The following is a 15,825-nucleotide window of genomic DNA, read 5'->3' as shown; positions in this document are numbered from 1 at the left end:
TCATTTCCATAGCTTTAGCATCATTTCCATTTAAATTAAATTAGGCCAACTTATCAAAACAAGTTTGCATGCAAAATTGCAATTGAAATTACTTTTATTGACTTGAAATTTATTAATTATTTACTTCTAAACGGTGGCGCATAAAAATTGTTAACAGCATCATTGCTTTTGAATTTAATGTGTGTATAATTTGATTCACTAAACGTATTTCTACTAGTCCATTTAGTTGGTTTAAATGTAAATTTTTAACAAGCACTTCAACATTCCTCGATTATTTCCATTGGTGAACGTTCCATGCCATTTTCCAATTTAGTTTTCGTAATTGGATATACATGCAAGTTTTCTTTAAAGTCCTTAATGTCTACAATTGTTGTTGCATCGCCCTCCTTTGGTATGAAACGCACATCTAATTTACTAGCCAATGTATTAAATAGTTCTTCGTCATCCACTTCCGATTCGCTTTCACTGCTGCTGCCACTGTCATTTGAGTTTTGTTCTCCTTCTTCCGCCGTGCGCTTGGGGCGTACTGCATCTTTATTGCCAATTACTTGCACCGATAATTTGCGTAGATTGGTGCGTTCGTTGCTTAAACAAAAATCTATTATATCTTGTTTAGTGAGTGCACGCAATATCTCCACTTCACGCTTTCTTCGATCGAAAACATACTCTTCGGATGTAATCTCTTCCCAATTGTGGCTTACTTCTTCCGCAAGTGATATATCGACTACTTGCTTGATTTTGATTAAAGATTCGCGTACATGGTCAAAGTCTTCGGCAGACATCTCTTCAAGTATTTGTAACATTTTGCCACGGAACACCTCAATACGTTCGTCTACATGAGCTGCGCTGAATTTTGTTTCTTGTGAATTGACTGCGATGGAATAACCAATTATTCCATAATTCATACGCACGGAAGCTGATACATAGTATCCCAATTGTTCTTTTGTACGCAATGTATCGAATAATGGTTCCTCGACGAACATCATCAATAAATCTAAAATTCCCTCGACACGTAGAGAGCATGGCCCGATTTGGTAAAAATTACATATTACGGTATTTATATCCTTATCATTGAGAGCTTGACATCGTATGAAATGAGAACCTTGAGGCAGCTGGACCGTGCGATTCTCGATGTATTTAGTCTTAAAAAAAATAATCAACAAAACAAAATAAGTCAAAATAATGGTGGTTGAAAAGTAGCTCCAAAAAACTAAATTGTTTCGGTATACCTCTTTAATATTTCTACAATTAAGAGTTGTCAGAACGGAATTCATGACATTATGGGCCGATTCCTCTGTCAGATTTCCCTGCATAAGTGTCTGCAAATAAAGTTCGCTCGTATAGGCGTCAGCGAAGTTTAGCACATCGTTCAAAGTAAGGCTATCTAAACATTTATATTTTGTTATTATGGGCCAACGTATGTGTTCGACGATACTCAGACGAATATCCCTTTAAACAAACAAGAATTTTATAAATTGTATATTAAGCGGCATTAATAGCATACTTGTTAAGAGTGCGCGGCTTTATGAGAGCATTGAAATAGGCTTTCTTCTGGTCTGTTTTGAATACGTTGAACAACTCTTCCGTAATATGATCGCGCATCGATACCATAGCACTGGTTATAATACTCACCAGCAAATGCAATTTTTCATTATAACCATTCACCTTAAATATATAAAATAATAATTGGCACAGACGTTTATAATAAGCTACTTTCTTACCTTTAATATCAATCCCTTCTCCGAAGTATAAAACTGATAGGAAAGGCCTGCAACCGTCGCCGGATAAAGTTCTTCACTCAAACGAAACTTAACTAACTTTTCATAGAGCGCACAAAGGGCATCGCTGTGGAAATAAGTAAATACATTATGAGAGATTACGGCATTTTAAAGGTGAGGTGTAATTACTATTTGGGATCCTTCCTTAAAAGCGGTGATATAAAATAAAAGTACATATATGCCTCGGGCAAGAGGAATTTGTCATCCTGTCTAAACCATAACTCACAAATATCCGTTTGTAGTATCTTCTTCGGGGAACTTGGTATCTCAGGTTTGCCATTTTCTTCCCAATGTAAACGGAAATCATTTGATATAAACCGATTTGGTTTCGGCAAGAACAACTCTGGCATTGGCTCAGACTTTTCCCAAAGGTCACGCCATTTCTGTGGCATTTTAATAGTTGTATATTCTGTCCCGAACCATTTTTCCTTTTTGTCATATGTCACACCTTCGTATTTGTGTTGCGACGTAATCATTATGTTGAACCTAAACTCATTTAAATGCTTCACAACCTCCTTTATATGGTCCTCATTGTATTCATAGTACAACTCAGTACCAGTTAATATATCCTTTGGTGGATAATACTTCATTTTTACAGCTAACTTTTCTACATTATCCAAAGCTGGCCGCTGTGACTCGAAACGAAAGTTATTCGCCTCAATATTTTGTAATTCCGTGTACGCTTCTTTAAACGGACCACAATCAGCAAAGAGTTTTATAAAAGCAAAACAAGCAGCGAGTACCTAAAAACAAAACTAACGTAAGACAACATATGACAATTTTATGTGTTTACCTCATCAATATGCTGAAAACCGCGATCAGTCAAAAAGATTCCGATTACAAACGATGAGTATATGGAATTTGATTCGAAACCACTTTCGTCAATACCTGCAGTAAGTTCTAATCCCCATAAACGTTTCCTTAAATATGCACATAAGCTTCCTTCGCCTTCGTACCCCACTAAATGTGATATAAACTGGTCTGGTTTTGTTTTGTAATACTGCCGTGTAAAGAAGTTATTTGTTAGTGAGATTATATATTTTATTTATTTAAAAAATAAAAAATAAAATATTCAAACCTTTAACATTGATGGCAGTATCCATGTGAGTTCTAGCTTACAGATATTTTCCATGGGTTTAACAAAAAATACTTCTTCATAAAACTCTTTACGGAAAGCATCTCGGTAATTGTACGGTGAGAGGTCAATACCTGGAAGATCATTGCTAGGAATGCCCGAAAAATGTTTTACAACCATTTGTTCCAACTCGTCGATAGGGAGACGAGCCTGCACACAAACACACATACGATGGGCACTGTAATGACGCTTTTGAAATTCATGCAGTTGTGCGTGTAGCTCATCGTCACTTATACCATCTTTAAGAGTCTTCAGATTTCCCCACGGAAATGTGGCATGAGGGTAGCCCGCAGTGGCATAGGCAGCTACCAGTTGATCTCGGCGCACTTCGTCATCCAATACAATTTGTTGAAACTCTGATTCAACAGAATCACGTTCGCGCGTCATTGCTTCTTTTTTCATAAGTGGTGCTTTTAGTAAGGCAGAGAAATAATCCATGCTACTATCTAAATGCTCCTCGGATACTTCAAAATAGAAGCAAGTCTCTTCGAATTCTGTGTGTGCATTGTCGAAACCACCACATTTTTTTATGTGCGCATCAAAGGCATTTTCTGCTGGATACTTTTCGGAGCCCATAAATATCATATGCTCTAAAAAGTGCGCTAAACCTTGATATTCAGTAGGCTCTGTAAATGAGCCTACATCAACTAATAATGCACATGCTGCCAGCTTTTCGTCACCTGCAAGAGAAGAATTCAATTTTCATATAAAGGAAAACTATAAATGATGACTCACCTTCTTCTGACTCTAAATCGGAATCGCTTTCACCATTGCCCGTTGTGGAAGTGCTCATCGATTCCTCTTCTTCGCTACTAGTGCTACTACTTTCTTCAGCAACTGAATCGCCGGCGGAGTCGTAAGTGGATGATGATGATGAAGACGTTAATCCGCAATGTGGAACTGGTGTTGGGTCCGAAATGAGTAAAACTCGTATTCCATTACTTAATAATAAATTTCTGAAATAGCAATTATGAATTGTTAACACTTTAGCCAATTTTTAATGTGCCAGTTCTGAACTTACTTGTAATGTTTTTTGTCGCTTTCCGACTTGTCTGGGATGTCCAGATATGTCACTGCTGACTCTGTGTTTACCATAACTGAAGAATGCCTTCTCAAATATCCAGGTCGTAAGAGGGTTGAGCAACTTGGGTTTACACTCTGTCGCAAAATTTGTCCGGACCGTTTAGATATTGTTTTTGCCTTTCGCAAAGGCGCCCAGCAATAAGTTATATTCACACAACGTTCAAACGATGCCTTTGTTGCTAGAAATTTTGAAATTCCCCGAATAAACATAAACTTTTGCTCCGACTTTCTTTTTGAAACGACGCCGCAAAGGCTATTTGGTTTTTTCTTTTTTTTTTTTAGTGGCGAAATTTTAGGATTTAATGATTTAATGAATTCGTTGCAACTTTTTTTGTTTACAGAAAATAATTAAAATTTATTGGTTTTTTTTTTTTCAAAATTTGCCGCAAAATCCATTAAAAAATGAAGAAAATTTACCGAAATAAATATTCTTCTGATGAATTTCGTTCTTTATTTACTTTGACGTTTAACCCACGTTTGAAGGTATTGATCAGTGCTGGTACTTTCTGACGTAAGATGACATTTGGTATTAGGTATGTAATTTAAAATCCAAATATGCGTACGGGTCCAGGTAATGATAATCCAAAAGTTCTTATAGGGACAGTGACTTAAAGAAGTTGGACTTTAAATAATGTACCAGGATTTTAAAACTTTTGATGATTTGCAGTGGTAGAGAGGGTCCTCAAAATCACAAAAACGAGATCCGCAGCTCCAGGAAACTTAAGTTTATGAAAATTTAGTAATATTACAACTTAAGTGATGCGATATTTCTGTCCTCCCTGATGTAGACATTAACGAGATAAATATAAATTTTGTAAATCTGCCAATCTCAACTGACAATATATGTGCTGACAATTATTGTATTCGCGCTAATGTTGATTTTGGTCCTCTTGAGTTTGCTAGTGTCGATGATTGTGATGTCGTTCAAGCCATTCTTTCAGTAAAGTCTAATGCTATGGGGTTCGATGGTATATGTCCGAAATTTTTAAAAATAATTCTTCCTAAAATCCTTCCTCACTTAACCTACTTGGTTAACTCTGTGCTGACGTCCTGTGTATTTCCCAAATGTTGGAAAGTTGCTAAGGTAATCCCAATCCCCAAGCAAAACAAGGAGTATAGACCTATAGCTATTCGGCCTTTCCTTTCCAAGGTCGTCGAAAGAATTTTGCACTGCCAGATAAATACTTTTGTGCAGGATAATAACCTTCTCACAGATTCCCAGTCTGGATTCAGGTCAAATCGTAGCTGTAAAACGGCGCTCCTATCGGTGATAGAGGATATTCGAGAACAAGTTAACAAAAATTTTACTGCTTTCCTGACTCTTCTCGACCATTCAAAAGCATTTGAATCGGTCGACCACACCGTTCTCTGCAACAAGCTGGACAACCTATTTAATTTCTCCAACTGTGCAACAGCCCTAATCAGATCGTATTTGGCCGACCGAACTCAGGCAGTAAGTGTTGGTAGCAGAAAGTCTGACTTCGTCAATGTTTTAAGAGGAGTCCCACAAGGCTCAATCCTTGGTCCCCTGTTATTTGTTTTGTATATAAACGATTTGCTTGGTGTTCTCAAGTATTGTAATATTCACATTTATGCTGACGACGTACAATTGTATATGTGCTGTCCTAGTGATCGTACCAGTTCATGTATTAATAACTTAAATTACGATTTGTGTCTAATTGGTACGTGGGCTTCTATGAACGGCTTATGTCTTAACCCTAAGAAGTCGAAATGTATAGTCATTCATAGAAGGTCACTAGATAAAAGTGGAATGGAAAATTTAATTTTAGACAACACTATTATAGAACACGTTGACACGGCAAAAAATCTAGGTGTAGTTTTTAACAAAACTTTGACATGGAAAGATCACATCTTCCGCACAGTGGGAAAAGTGTATGGGATGCTTCGTACACTCTGGCTTACACAATATTTTACTCCGTTACATATTCGTCTACTAATAGCAAAAGCGTACTTAATACCTACGCTCCTTTATGGTTGTGAGGTTTACTCTAATTGTGACTATGTATGTAATAGGAAACTTAATGTTGTTTATAACAACATTGCTAGATACGTCTATGGGTTGAACAGACTTGACCACGTCTCTCATCATGCTTACAGGTTGCTAAACATTTCTTTCGATAACCTTATTAAACTTAAAACGCTCACTACGCTACATAAATTAATATATATGAAGGAACCTGACTATCTGTATCGGAGGCTAAATTTTCTCCAGTCGTCTAGATCTGTTCTCCTTACCCACTTCAGACATCGTATGCTAATATCTGATCGCCAGTTCTTCATTACTTCCATACGTCTTTGGAACTCGCTCCCTTCTAGACTTAGGCTTATAAGCAATGCTCTGCTCTTCAATAAAGAATTAACAAGTTTCTATAATAACCTAGACAATTAAAATACTGATTTCTTCTAAGCAAATGTACTCTATCATTCGTTTATTTTATTTATTTACTATTTATTAAGCTGGAGACATTGGTGCTTTATCGGTAACCGTATCGGTAACCTTTTAACAGCTGATTCGACCAACCTTATGAGAATCAATGCAATCGATTATTGGTGCCGCTAAGGTCGTAACCGTATCGTAGCCAACCAATTGGGTTTTGGTTTACCGTCGTAACGATAAACAGCTGATTACGTTAGGGATACGGATACAGCGATACGACATACGGCACCAATGACTCCGGCTTTAAATATATTATTTATTGTAACATTTTCTTAGCCATAGTCATGAGCTTTAAGTTTCAAGTTTAAATTGTTCCTATTTTATGCCTTTTACCGACTAGCACTATAAAATAATTTTTGCCAAATTGTTGTGCTGGGATGAACTTTCGGGTGCGACCGATGTCGATAGGGTACCCAAAGAGAATTGCAGTACAAAAAACGGTAATTCTTTACGACATCATGACACTGCTAATACCCGCGAGTCTTTTTTCGGTTTTTCGTCCATATCTTTTGAACGAGTTAAAATCTCGATATTTTTGGACGCATATTAGCAGTGTCATGCTGTCGTAAAGAACTACCAAAAAACACATAAATAGTATACGTTTTTTTTTTTTCTTTTATGTCGACCTGCCACCACCTTATAAAATTCTACCCTCAGAAAAACACAAGTAACTTCTATTGTTGCGGAGCTGGCAAAACAACGAGAAAAGTGACATAGTACCGACCGGTTTTTCGAGAATAACCTTAAAACGGCTAAAAAATATCTTGGCGAAAATACGCGGCTTTGGGTACCACTTCCGACAATTTTGACCTGAATTTCAGGTGCGAAACTTAATTTGCAATAGCCTTGTTTTTTTTACATGCGTATACGTTCCGTTTGCGCGTGGAAAAAACGCCTATCCTCGCTTAGATAATTAGTGCAGAGGGTGCAACATAGACACATATTTCAGTTACGTCTGAGTATAATGCGTATTGAAATTTAGTAAGTAATACTAATTTTATGCGTAGCAATTTCAGAGGTGTAATTAAAGTTTTTCGCTTAGCAGTCCATATAAAGTTTAAGCGTAAACGTATATAGATGTGGAAAAAAACACAGCTAATATTATCAAATTCCGGAATTTAAAGGCTTTTCATAAACTAAGAGTTCCTTAGAATTCCGGATGATAATTTTGTGATATTTAGGGGTGGAGGACCCCTGGAAAATCGTGGTAAACTATTCAAAATAATCCCCTTGAATAGCTTGACCGGCAAGGATAATTTTTTATAGGCGAGCCTGAAGGCGGCCAATGCAGAAAGGTGTTCTGCTACTATGGATCCCCCCGGTTTCGTAAGGGCCCGGGGTAATTTTTCGGTAATATCTTTTCAATTAAAATTTTTATTTTCCGATTTCGGATTATTTATTAATACTGATGTCATGATGCGTCCTTTGTTGTCTCTCTCTCGCCATTAGTTGGCGACCCCTGTTCTAGACTGTTACCGTTAAGCACATCTGATTAACATAAATGCGCCATATGTCAACAATTGCCGTCTTCCAGTGAGTTTTACAGCTCCGGCTCAAGCTCAATTCCCACGGGAATGCTCTGGATCATTGGGAGACTTGAGAAGCAGATGTCGTAAAATTTTCGCACACGTGAAATGTGATAGGCAGATGCCGCCGCTGTTTTTCATTTAACTCATACGGCGAAAGGCTAAGCGGGGACATCTATTTTTGAAAAAATAGGTTTATTAAAGTCAGCGTTGCCAAACTAAAAAGAAGTAATTAGCAAATTAACTGGCTCACAAATTGAACCAGACTTCTATCTGGATTTATCTGGCTCAAATCGTTGTTGTTGTATTTACATGCAAAGTTATTTATCTGGCTCAGGATTTTGCCACCGGATGATGCGAATATCTCAATTTTTTGCTTGCTTTACGTTCTTTACGATTTCAAAAGAAGTAACACCCTTATTCCAGCACCCTTTTTTGCGTTAAATGCCACCCTGAAAATAATTATAAATGTCATGTGAAAAAACATCGAAAAAAATTTTGGAACATGGTACAAAAGAAGGGAGAAGTGAATTTTATTCATTCGTCTGGGAAAAAATATAAAATTTGTTCAGGCAAAGTGATATTTATCTTCTAAATGCATTGATCCCAAAAGTAGCCATTCTAAAGAAGTTAAAAACTGACTATAAAGTTAGATATTTCAAATACGTTTTACCCTTATGATGTTTGTAATGTCAGAATCTTGATGATGACACCACAATAATAAAGAAAACAAAATCATCTAAACCGACGGGAAATTCTTTCATTATCTCATGCAAATCATCTGAAAAAGGCTTCAAACAGGGAATAAAATAGATTAAATCGTAAGTACAAAAGCGCACAAAGAGGGCGGACGCAGTGAATGTGCTGGCGTTTGCAACACGCCCGCCCACAAAGTGCCTCATGGTCGTGTCAATAGAACGGAAACCACCAACACACCACAACAGGGCAGCAGCAATTTATATACATAAGTACTAAGCATTAGTATTCAAACAACGCTCATAATTGAGCTGTCGTCAGTTTTGCTGACAATAGGCGCATCACCAATCATTCGTGCTTAGAAAGAACCAAAGCAATTATTGGATAATAGTTAATTAACAACAAATATGGCCAACATACAAGACCGGAAGCGAAATACATTCTTAAGTTATGTTGCGCCATCGCCTGGTGATGTGAGTATGATAATAATATTGTTGATCATCTTTATTAGTAAGAAGAAAAAGTGACATCATCGAACTTAATACTTTAATTGTTGATTTTGTAGATTCCTCGTCAAGAAGGCAGCGATGACTGGCTTCCAACAGAGCTGCGTGACCTTCATTTAGCCAAACCGCGTTTGTTGCCCAGTGAACTCGTTGTGGCATCAGCTCCTGCTTATTTGTTTTCCGCCATTATGCCTGCACCTACTGAAGGCTCTGAATTGGATAAGTCCCGACAGGCTATATTTGGTTTACTAAGTGTTACCAATTTCAAAATGGCTTTCGTTCCGCTACAACGCGAACAAGAAGTAACGACTCCACAAGAATCGTACCAAGAACATTTATACTTGCAACGCAATGATGTGACACTCAATAACATTGATTACGTATACCAGCTAGCCGAAGGTGGCCGGGTGAGTGTAGGTGCATTCAGTGGTGGAAATAAGCGCAAAAAACTTGACGCACAACAAAAAGTAATGAGTAGTCGAATTACTGCACTCCACATAATATGCAAAAATTTCCGGCTACTTAAATTTGCCTTCCAGCAATCGAGGTCCGGACCAGATTATGGCAAGCTTATTGCTTCGGCATTAGCACGCTTTGCCTACCCATCCCGACATGATCTGAGCTTTGCTTACTGCTATCGTGAGCCATATTATTCCATGTTAGGCAAATCTAGTGTAACAATGTATAATACTAAAAACGATTGGGCACGAGAGTTAATTCGTTGCGGCGCAAACGAATGGCAAGTGGTGAGTGCGGAAAATGTGCCACAGTTGCAAAATTTACTACAAGCCCCGAAGTATACGCTGCCTTCACACTTTGTCATACCTAAATGCTGTACAATTGATCGATTCCTAGACTTGTCTCGTGCTTTCTACGATTCGCGTGCATCGTTTTGGGTATTTAGCTATGGGAATGCGTCGCTTGTACGATTAGCCGAACTGAAGCCGGCAATGCAACAAGATACGAAAGTGGAAAATGTAACACTTGAGCTAGTTAGGAAATGTGATGAACGACGTACTTTGAAACTGCTACAATTGACAGATCGGCTTCCAAGTATTCAAGATGTGCAACGTGCATACCTTAAGTTTCGTCGCTTATGTACCCCTGAAAGTGGGCAGGAGTTTCTGGTGCAGGATTCTAAATTTCTGACGAATGTTGAGAAATCCAATTGGCTCTTTTATGTCTCACTATGTCTGCGGTATTCATGTGAAGCATCAGAATCATTGCGCACGGGTACAACATGCGTTCTGCAAGAAACTAATGGACGAGACTTGTGCTGTGTCGTATCAAGTCTCACACAAATAATACTCGATCCTTTATACCGCACGATTGATGGGTTTCAATCACTAATACAGAAAGAGTGGGTGGCTTTGGAACATCCATTTCAAACACGTTTGGGACATGTGCGTGGAGATGCGGCAGAAGAGGAAGAAAGTCCCGTATTTTTGTTATTTTTGGACTGTGTGTGGCAACTGTTGCAACAATTTTCAGATGAATTCGAATATAGTCAAACATATTTGACGACTTTGTGGGATTCATGTTTTTTGCCCATCTTCGACACATTTCAATTTGACACAGAAGCGGATCGAGCGCGTGCGGTACGTGTTGGCAACCTTGTTTTGCGTCCTGTTTGGGATTGGGGTGAGCAATTTGCTGAGAAGGACAAAGTATTTTTCACAAATCCTTTCTATCAGCGTCAGCGACAAGAGCAGCAGAACCGGCGTTCGATAGCGATACCTGCGGGTGCTATAATGTTACCAGGACTTGCACAAATGCCAACAAAACAACTCCAGCAACAACGTTTCACCACAATTAACCCGCAGTTGTTTGTGACGTCATCAACAATACCGAAGGATCGTTATTTGGAACCACAACATCGCATGGTTGATTTGGCAATATGGGAACAATGCTATTATCGTTGGATGCCCATTTTGGAAATTAAACATGGTGGATTCCCACAAATTGATTTGAACCATCGTTTGTTACTTAGCAATATTGCTAAATTGCAACGCTGTTTAGATCTCCACGACTTTGATGATTTACCTGAAATTTATTATGAGCATACATGTGAAAAGCGACCTGTTGCCGATAGCACTACAAAAAGACGTAACAGTATTGAAATGATCGATGGCGTGGAACGCCGACGAAAGTCTTCCCTACCGGCTACACTAAATGGCATGAACGGTTGTGGATTAATGCCTGAAATATCATCATTTTTTCCCTTTAGCATAAACACTGGTGAATCCGAGCAGCTTATCGATATTCTTACAAATAGCAACGAATTCCTGTTAGAAGGTTCATTCATGGAGCACCTGTCAATCGCATAGCGGCAAAGCAATAATAATGGCAGCAAGTCTGATGCGGATTAATTGGATTGGAATGTCAAGCTTAGCTAAAGTAATTGTTTGCCAGTAGTTTACGTGAATTTTTGTTTTCGTCGATATAATTATATATATAAATATAATTTATTGAATTCTAAGTATAAAAGAAAGCTTCGAAGATTGGGAAAATTATGTGACCCTCTAATAATTCAGTTCAAAAGCATTTTGGTATTTATTTTGTGATGGACCTCAGGAAAATTCGCCCTTAACCTTTCGGAGGTAAAGAATTCTTCCACTCAAACATCGATGTGTGAAAATATTTTTGTTTCTTAGTATACATAAAAAAATTGTAGTCAAAAATCATGCGTATTGTAAACTGAGTGTACGAAAGAACAAAGTCAAAGACTTTTTAACCTGAATACAATTATCTACATAATAACTTTATAGTATTATTCATATTTCTTGCTACCTTATTTTCAAAAGCAAACTGGGATTGATTAAATAATCAAATCTAATACTGACTACAAGTAATTTCTTTTTTACTAAAAATTTATTGAAATAACAAAAATTATGTTTTTATGTAAAAATTCTCACTCAATTCTTCATTATGTAGGTATATAGGTACGCAATGTCTAACTGTATATCTGTATTGCGATTTTCATGCATTTAAAAATGAACAACTTGCATTGTTTAATGTGGTTCAGGTTGTGTCCGATGATAAGCAACGATTTCCACCGCAATTACAGCGGTATCGCAATGAAAACGTTATCACCAAAAAATAAAAACGAACAATAATTACAAGCTTCATACGTACAGATAGAAGTGTATCCAACACAAACACAAACAAAAAAATATTTATTATATTTTACTACGCTAGATATATGATGCTTAATTTCATTTACGAAATATGTTATTCGAAGAAAATAAGTTATTGAATAATTTGTTTAAAATACATTCAATGTATGTATTGCTGAAATAGCGATAATAAAGTGAGGTTATACTACAATATTATTTATTTATTATTATAATTTTTTTTCATTTACTTCGTAGATAATAAAGGTTAGGGTTTAGAAACAGTAAAACAATGTGGTTTTGCAGTCGGTTTAAATAACGGACTTTTCTCGTTTCCGGTTGTAAGACTATGTGCTCATTCTTTTCAACGTCTCGCTTTGTTTGGACTTTTTTAATATTTCTCATTTCGCTTCTAAATGGCACCACGTCGCAATTACAAGTCATCTTCAGAGCAGTTGCATCATCGTGCTGCCTACTCAATCGCTATTATCATTGCTAATATGCGTTTTACAGAATATCGAAGTTATTGTATGCAATTATTGCAGATTCAAGATCCCATACAGGCGTATGTGAAAATATTGGAACTGCTTGCTATGGCTGAATACAAACATGATCGGTGTAAGCGCAGTGGAGCAAACAAGTGAAAATAATGAGCTAAATTGCTTTTCTTGTGTTGTTAAGCTAATGAAATGGCAAAAAATTAAAAGTGGCCAGTTCGGCATTTTAACAAATAAATATGTGTAACAATTTTTGGTTGTATGTAATTAAATATCAAATTTTAAGGTGGAACATTGCTTTACTTTATATCACTGCTGGTATTTTCATTTTGTTGGTGCAGCAGCAGCGATTTTATGCCAACCTTTTTTAATTCCTCGATCAAATCACCACTCTGATGCATTTGCAACAGAATGTCACACCCGCCAACGAATTCACCATTAATGTAGACTTGCGGTATAGTTGGCCAATCTGAAAACTCTTTGATACCTACCAAAATAATTTATTAGATTTCAAATAACAAGGAATTACGTGATGTTAGGGAACATACTTTGACGCAGCACATCACTTTGGAGTACATCATGCGCATCGTATTGTACGCCATGCATGCGCAGAATTTGTACAACCGCATTACTGAAGCCACATTTTGGTGCTTCTGGATTACCTTTCATGAAGATTACAACCTTATTGGTTTTGACCAGCTGTTTCAAAGAATCTTTGTCGAATGTTGGATGTTTTGTGGTTTCGCCTGCAGCTGAAGAAGCATTTTTGTGATGAATAAATATTGGAAAGCGTTGTGCCACCATGCACTGTCGAATAAGTTGGCGAAGGGCCAATTTTCCGGACATTTTGTAGCGATGTTTTTATTTTTTTAAATTTTGTTGAATAACATAAAATTTTGTTCACTACTAATTTTCATAGTGAACCTCATAGTGTACTTATACCAAGTGTGTCAACTAAGCGATAAACGTCAAAACTACAAACAGCCTCGCTCACCTGATGCAAATCTCAGGTCTAGAGTTGCATTTTTGGTACGTAGGAGTACTTTGTAGTATTTACAGATGTAATAGTTGCATATATTTCCGCGGAAATAAGAATACTAGATTTGTAGCCTGCAACAATGCGGAAACATACGGAAAGCAAAATTTATTTAAATTAGAGTCAAAATATGAAGCGCCACACGTGTAACATGGAAAAATTTCACTTCTAAGGCTGTTTACACAAATGCATAAGGGCAAAATTATATAAAACGCTTTGGTCACTTCAAAAGCATATATGACACTACTTTATTTTTGCTTGGATTTCAAGCTAAAAAAACTAACGAAACTTTATCGGAACTTCAAAACACAAAAAAAATTTCTATCATGAAAAAGCGAGGCCACTATTCCCCCATAATTAGCGAGTTTGTCATGTTTTTGTTTATGTTTTACATTTTATCTTTACATTAACATTTTTAACAATAAAACAATGCAAATAACACGCGCAAATTATTTCTTTCTCTAATGGTTCACATTTTTCACAAGAAACTTGATTCTAATTGTGTTTTTATGCACCAAATTTTCAAACTAAAAAAAAACTTTCATTTGCCTGAAAAAAATAAAGAAAAAACGGCCGAGTGTCAAAAAAACCTATCGAAAAACAAACTCGCTCGTTTGTTTTTAATGAAAGGTTGTATTTTTCTTGTATTTCGTTAGTTTTTTGAAATATAGTTTAGCGTAGGCACGCAACCAAAGCATTTATGTAAATTTTTCGATACTTCGCCCGACAGATGAATTAATGAATGCAACACAACCAAAGCGTCTGTTTAAACCGCCTTAATTTTTGTAGCTGTGAAACCTCCTGCAAATATAATGGTGCTGTAATTGCAAACAAATCAAAATGACGCTACTTTATTTTCTATATATTTTTCTTGTATTTTCTCTTATATTTTTTGTCGAGGGAGCCAATAAGGTTTCAATACTGGTGAAAGTGTGTGAACTATATTTGAAAAAACTAACGAAATACAAGAAAAATTCAACGTAGTTCATTAAAAACAAACAAGCCAGTTTGTATTTCGATAGGGTTTTTTGACATTAGGCAGTTTTTTCTTTATTTTTTCTGACAAATGAAAATTTTGTTTTTAGTTTCAAAATTTTGTGCATAAAAACACAATTAAATTTAAAGTGTAAATTGTGTGTGTAAATGAGTTTTCAATAAGTGTACATTTTTCAGTTTTTCATAGTGAACTTGGGTACAGAAATTCAAATTAAAAAGTTTTTCACAAAAATTTGAAAAACTCTACGTTTTCTCTGCTTTTTACAATTAAAGGAGCAACCCTCCGTAATAAATTAAACTTTTAATGAAAATCAATAACTCTGAACTGAACACTTTTCGCCATGATATAAAATTAAAATGCTGTGGCACAGGAGCAACACTTTTGCGACTACATAAACCCTGTTTCAATCTTTTACGTCTCTGCACAGAACCCTAATTGACCTTTTTCAACCGAAACAACAATGGCAACCCAGATTTTCCCGTTATGCCCACTTAAGCGAGTGCCTGTCAGAAAGAAAACACACTTGTTAATTTTACGCCGATAATCAGCTGTTTGAATTGACGCAACGCATTTATCTTTTTTGAGGTTATTTGCAGAGATGCCATACCATTGTAAATTTTACCAAGTAGCGCAACTAACAGCTGATCGGTGAAAATTCGCACATTCACACGCACAGTTCTCGACTCAGTTTCAAAAAAAAAAATTTAGATTACTTAATTCAAATTTTAAAGTGAGATAATCCTTACAAATTTATGTATACAGAATATATATGGCGTTTTTGTTGTTATTGAAACATTTATATTAAAGCTTTTATTATTTTTTTTTTAAATTTGAAAAATCTCCGAACACCATTCCTTCATTATATGACATTCGACTGCCTAGTCCACTGCCTTCAACACTATTCGCAACATAACCTCTACTTAAGCTGCCAAACTATATAGTAAACCATGATTCAATTACTAGAGGTTTGTTCTTCAATGATGACAGATCTTTGACACTC

At 36.5% G+C, this 15,825-nt stretch overlaps 3 protein-coding genes across 4 annotated transcripts; 1 reads left to right on the top strand and 2 right to left on the bottom strand.

Moving 5' to 3' along the window:
• Positions 1 to 63: 63 nt before the first annotated feature.
• Nrd1 (Nardilysin) lies at positions 64 to 4,476 on the bottom strand. The gene is made up of 9 exons (XM_067779344.1): positions 3,935 to 4,476; positions 3,649 to 3,869; positions 2,857 to 3,593; positions 2,572 to 2,778; positions 1,908 to 2,521; positions 1,722 to 1,845; positions 1,505 to 1,665; positions 1,230 to 1,449; positions 64 to 1,142 (listed from the first exon to the last, which is right to left on the bottom strand). Exons 1-9 carry the CDS (start codon positions 4,204 to 4,206, stop codon positions 258 to 260), a joined length of 3,441 nt encoding a protein of 1,146 aa, XP_067635445.1. The 5' UTR covers positions 4,207 to 4,476; the 3' UTR covers positions 64 to 257.
• Positions 4,477 to 8,356: 3,880 nt separating this feature from the next.
• Positions 8,357 to 13,752, bottom strand: Grx5 (Glutaredoxin 5). 2 transcript variants are annotated; one of them, XM_067779342.1, is made up of 3 exons: positions 13,341 to 13,752; positions 13,096 to 13,279; positions 8,357 to 8,432 (listed from the first exon to the last, which is right to left on the bottom strand). In XM_067779342.1, exons 1-3 carry the CDS (start codon positions 13,636 to 13,638, stop codon positions 8,372 to 8,374), a joined length of 543 nt encoding a protein of 180 aa, XP_067635443.1. In that variant the 5' UTR covers positions 13,639 to 13,752; the 3' UTR covers positions 8,357 to 8,371. The 2 variants fall into 2 exon arrangements, with proteins under 2 accessions (XP_067635443.1, XP_067635442.1); XM_067779341.1 differs by lacking the exon at positions 8,357 to 8,432 and adding an exon at positions 12,315 to 12,976.
• Positions 8,458 to 13,008, top strand: LOC137248393 (myotubularin-related protein 10-B). Its single transcript, XM_067779333.1, has 2 exons — positions 8,458 to 9,149; positions 9,242 to 13,008. The coding sequence occupies exons 1-2, from the start codon at positions 9,084 to 9,086 to the stop codon at positions 11,507 to 11,509; spliced, it is 2,334 nt and encodes a 777-aa protein (XP_067635434.1). The 5' UTR covers positions 8,458 to 9,083; the 3' UTR covers positions 11,510 to 13,008.
• Positions 13,753 to 15,825: the final 2,073 nt, after the last annotated feature.

Source organism: Eurosta solidaginis, chromosome 4, assembly GCF_040869045.1.
Source record: "Eurosta solidaginis isolate ZX-2024a chromosome 4, ASM4086904v1, whole genome shotgun sequence".
Taxonomy (NCBI): domain Eukaryota; kingdom Metazoa; phylum Arthropoda; class Insecta; order Diptera; family Tephritidae; genus Eurosta; species Eurosta solidaginis.
Note: the sequence above shows the minus strand (reverse complement) of the source record. Positions and strands in the feature narration are given on the sequence as shown.